We start from the raw sequence: 4,536 nt of genomic DNA, 5'->3' as shown, positions 1-4,536 counted from the left end.
GAGTGAATGATGACAATGACAACTATGCAAGTAAGTTCAACAGGCCGTGCGTGTATAATTCACGTTTAATACACGCACATAAAAAAACCATTATCATTATTGTTCATTCCAAACTATATCTAGATTATAGAATAATTATCACTAAAAACATGTATAAAAATTTTCCCAATGTCAAAGATGCATAGAACCCAAATGCCCTGAGGTCAATATTGAGGTATTGGGATTAGATTTTTTCATTTTCATAAATTTTTTATTTACATATATACCATCATGAACTTCATCTCTGCATTTGCTTCAATGGAGTAGTGGGAGTGTTTTTAATTCTGAAATGGTTGACATACGGGGCTGTGTATTTATTATTATATGCTGAATTTATGTTTCAATATTGATAATTATAGCTGTATATTGAGAGGAATATTCTTGAAAACATATAGTAAGTATGGAGACTACTGACATGTGAAATAAACAAGCAAACTTTGGTAGAACAAATGTCAAAGGGCTAATATAATACAATATTAATATTAAGTATATATGAAATAGTGGCTGCTTAATTGGCTAAACATTGTCACTCCATATGATACTATAATTAACTTTAGAGCTTAAGTTTTTAAAAAAATGAAAATAACTTGTTGATTCAGCTGTGGCACTGATATAGTATATGATTCAAGTACGAGGTTGATTAGATTACCAGAAGGAAGTATCGCTTAAAGTGAAGGTATGTATATTCCTACTCTAATTTAAAAATGTCTGCAAAATTTTTTAAAGTACCCATTATTCTAGCATGTTTTTAAATCTTCTTATAATAAGCTTATGTGTTTTTTTGTCATAGTTCTTCTAGCGGATCAAGTTTCCCATCCAGATATTCTCACTGGGCAAACACAAGTGTGATTCAAAGAGCCTGTGCTTGCAAATAATAGGTGTAACTTGACTTCCTTTTTTCTTTGCTTTTTCCTATGCATATGTTTAAAGTAGATGAATACTGAAGGATTGAATTGTTAGTTTAGCTGATTGTATTCAATCCTTTGAACCGTTAATTTATATATACGTTGTATCCTTTGCATATAATACATGTTTTATTTTTTGTATTACATGTTTTTTCTAGCCTAAATGTACTACTGGGTTTGGTTTATTTGAAATGAGGGATGAATTATAGAAGATAATAAAAAAAAAAAAAGCAATTGTGGTGATAGTTATCTACCATAACTGCTTTTTTAAATTATCTAGTGCAACAACAGTTCATAGGAGAACTGTCATTGTAAGTGAGGCCTTTTCGCGACAGTTATTATTATAACTGTTTTTGTAACTCAGACCCTTTCATGAAAGTTTACTGATTAACTATCGTGAAAAGTCTCCTCTTTCTACTACACTTGTCTCCATTACAATGCCTCTTGTGTCGTGCAAATGGCTTTTTAACTGTCGCAAAAAATAATTTTTGCCCTAGTGATTTAATCTTCATGTTATTTTGATGGCCAATGTTACTCAAAATTTCCATCCGAGGATTTTTTTTTAAACCAAACTTTTCTTTGTTTCAATGGTAGTTTAGGTGGTTTTTTCGCTTATAAGAGTTTTTCTAGGAATTACTAGACTTTGTACCAAAAGCTGAAATATTATTGAATATCCATGCACTCGTATGTGTCACCAGAACCCAATCTGCCCCCTCCAAAAAAGAAAATCATATTCTTGACATTAATATAATTAATGACTCTTCTAATTGTATAAAGAAGCAAAGAAATCATGAATTGAAAGGGAGTGACTGGAATGAATATTTTTTCCACCAAAAGGACTGCAAGGAGTATGATTGTAAGGCTTCATTATATCTTATTTGTACCTGTCATCCTTTTGAATTTCCGCCATGTTGAATTATACCACACAATAAAGGGACAAAGGTTCTTCTCACTAATGGAAAAAATTATACAGCACATAATTTTCTATCTCTTTCATCCCATCAACTTCTTTTTAGAGGACCACTTCTAATTTTTGATAGCTATTTTTGTCCTTATTCAAATGACAAGTCAAACACGTGATGTACTATACTTTCAAATATAAATTAATGATTATTAAATCTCAAATAATTTTAGCAATTTCTTTATCTTCAGAAAAATGAACACAGACCACCCCAATAATAAAATGTTTGTTATATTCTTTATCTACTCCTAGACATTTGTTGAATATGAGATAGATATCTCAATAATTTCACAAGATAATTTCTAAAATCTTTAAATAATACTTTCTCTGGGAATAGAAATAAGGCGACAAAGATATTCCTTTCGAAGTTCCAGTAAAATTCAAATCTGTTTTGTTACATATAGTAAAAATTTTGACGTAGTAAAAATTAAAGCTTTTTGGCCAATTTCATTTGTGTTTCCTGTTTGTTTTGTTGTTAATTAACCTTACAACCAAAAGCCTACAAGGCCACAACTCTTGAAATCAAAGATGTTATTTATATATCGACCACAGAAATAATTTTTGCATTTTTTATCACCAGAAAATGAAAAATAATTATAAGTCATAATAAAATATAGTTATATACTTTGGGAAAACATGCCTGATGTTTGCTGAATAGAAATAGGAAAATAAGAAAACAAAAACTTAATAACCTCTCTTAACTCATTGAATTAATTATTCCGTTTTGGTTGGATGGAATAGTTTTTATAGGAATAGAAATAAGAAAACAAAGAATACTCATTTCGTTATTCAACAAGACATGTTAACCATCATATTTCTATTTCGTTACCAACCACTTCACATGTTCCTGAGGGTGCATGAGTGTTTTTAGTTTTGCTTTTATCCTTTAAAATATTTATTGTTTTATAATCATTATTTATAATTTCAAAAGTTTGATAGTTTAAGGTCTGCATTATATTGAAATTCAGTGATGGAATGATGACAAACTTGCAAAGATCTTTATTAGTTTTTTAGTAAATTATTTATAGTCATCACCAATTAAAAGGTGATTCGGGTATCATAATTGAATTGGGGATTAATTCATGAATATAGTTGGCCTTTTGCATGGAAATGGAGAGTGACTTTGATGCCTATTACTCACAAGTCAAGCATGGCATTTACCGATACCACATACCTACAAATCGATGATAGATATGCCGTCTCATAAGTCTTCCCAGTATTAACGTTCTTTTGAGGTGCCCTCTACATATGGCCTACCAAACTTGTAGTAAGTGCAATTATATTCATCATAAAGGGACACAACTTCTTCTTATCACTAACGTATGTTTTGGGTTGTTTTTGAAGTGATAACAAACCACTTTATGGGATTGGAGAAGTATAAAATGATGTGTGTTTTCCTACATACACAACTCGCAATGTTGACAAGTCTAAAATGTTAAACATGGGAAAACTTCCTTCCTTTGTTTTCCTTATCTTCTCATTCCATTGCTTCAAATCCTCCTTAGCTTTGATTGATACAAACATCTCTACTAATAAATCTGCCCTTCTTGGCCTTAAATCTTTTATCACTTCAGATCCATATGATTACTTATCTACTTGGTCTATCTCTTCTTTTCCATGCAATTGGGTTGGTGTCACCTGCAGTAATCGCCATGGAAGGGTCCATTCCTTAAATCTTGGTGGCATGGATCTTAAAGGCACCATATATCCACAATTGGGAAATCTCTCATTTCTAGTTGAACTTGACCTTAGTAGCAACAATTTTTATGGTAAAATATCAAGAGAGTTAGTTCAATTGCATAGATTGAAACTATTGAACTTGAGCCACAATGACTTTCAAGGACAAGTTCCAACAAGGATAGGGGATTTATCTATGCTGGAGCACTTAAATATTCGAAATAACAATTTTGAAGGATTTATTCCACTATCTCTATTCAATCTATCAAGGTTGAAGACATTAGATTGGAATTCTAATTTAATTGAAGGAAGCATTCTTGTCGAGGTAGGAAGACTTGACCACTTGAATGTTTTACAACTTTTGAGAAACAAGCTTTTAGGAATCATTCCTCAAACAATTTCCAACTAATCTTCACTTGAGTTATTATATTGATCTTATAACACTTTGTTAGGTATGTTTTGAATTATTTTTCATGCCTATGTTTAATTTAATTTCACTCTAAGCTAGTCAATTTGTTTAGCATGATATATTCCCTTAAGGATCATGTGGATAGGTTTGTCTTGACTATTTTAAATTCTTTTCTTTTGGTATCTTTATGCATTTTTTAATCATTTTTCATTTTTTTAAAAATATGTCTATCAATTTGTTTTCAATAAATCACATATCTACATGAAACGGAAGCAATAGGTATTTGTTTCTTTACTACAGTACATTCAAATAATAGCTAGCATGGGAATAATAGTCTATTCTATCATTGAAAACATTTTGAAGGGTTTTTTTTTTCCTAAATGAGTAAAGCTTACGAGGACCTCGAACATTCAATTTTAAGTTGGATAATATTTATTATTAAGTATTATATCTTTAAAAAAGTTTATAGTCAAATATTAATTTTTGTTATGTATATTATTTTCTAAAAAGAAAAATAGTAAAATTCAAACGTTAGATATAAAGAA

The 4,536-nt window shown here is 30.2% G+C and overlaps 1 protein-coding gene across 1 annotated transcript; it reads left to right on the top strand.

Moving 5' to 3' along the window:
• The first annotated feature begins 3,346 nt into the window (after positions 1-3,346).
• On the top strand, positions 3,347-3,991 carry LOC129286419 (receptor-like protein 43). Its single transcript, XM_054922380.1, has one exon. The coding sequence runs from the start codon at positions 3,347-3,349 to the stop codon at positions 3,989-3,991; it is 645 nt and encodes a 214-aa protein (XP_054778355.1).
• The last annotated feature ends 545 nt before the right edge of the window (positions 3,992-4,536 follow it).

Source organism: Prosopis cineraria, unplaced genomic scaffold (genome assembly GCF_029017545.1).
Source record: "Prosopis cineraria cultivar Desert tree isolate PC_DT_omini unplaced genomic scaffold, ASM2901754v1 PC11, whole genome shotgun sequence".
Classification (NCBI taxonomy): domain Eukaryota; kingdom Viridiplantae; phylum Streptophyta; class Magnoliopsida; order Fabales; family Fabaceae; genus Prosopis; species Prosopis cineraria.
The sequence above is the reverse complement of the archived record's forward strand: the minus strand, read 5'-3'. Positions and strand labels throughout refer to the sequence as shown.

Coding starts and splice junctions, on each gene's coding strand:
- LOC129286419 (XM_054922380.1), top strand. CDS start 3,347: ATGGGAAAACTTCCTTCCTTTGTTTTCCTTATCTTCTCATTCCATTGC.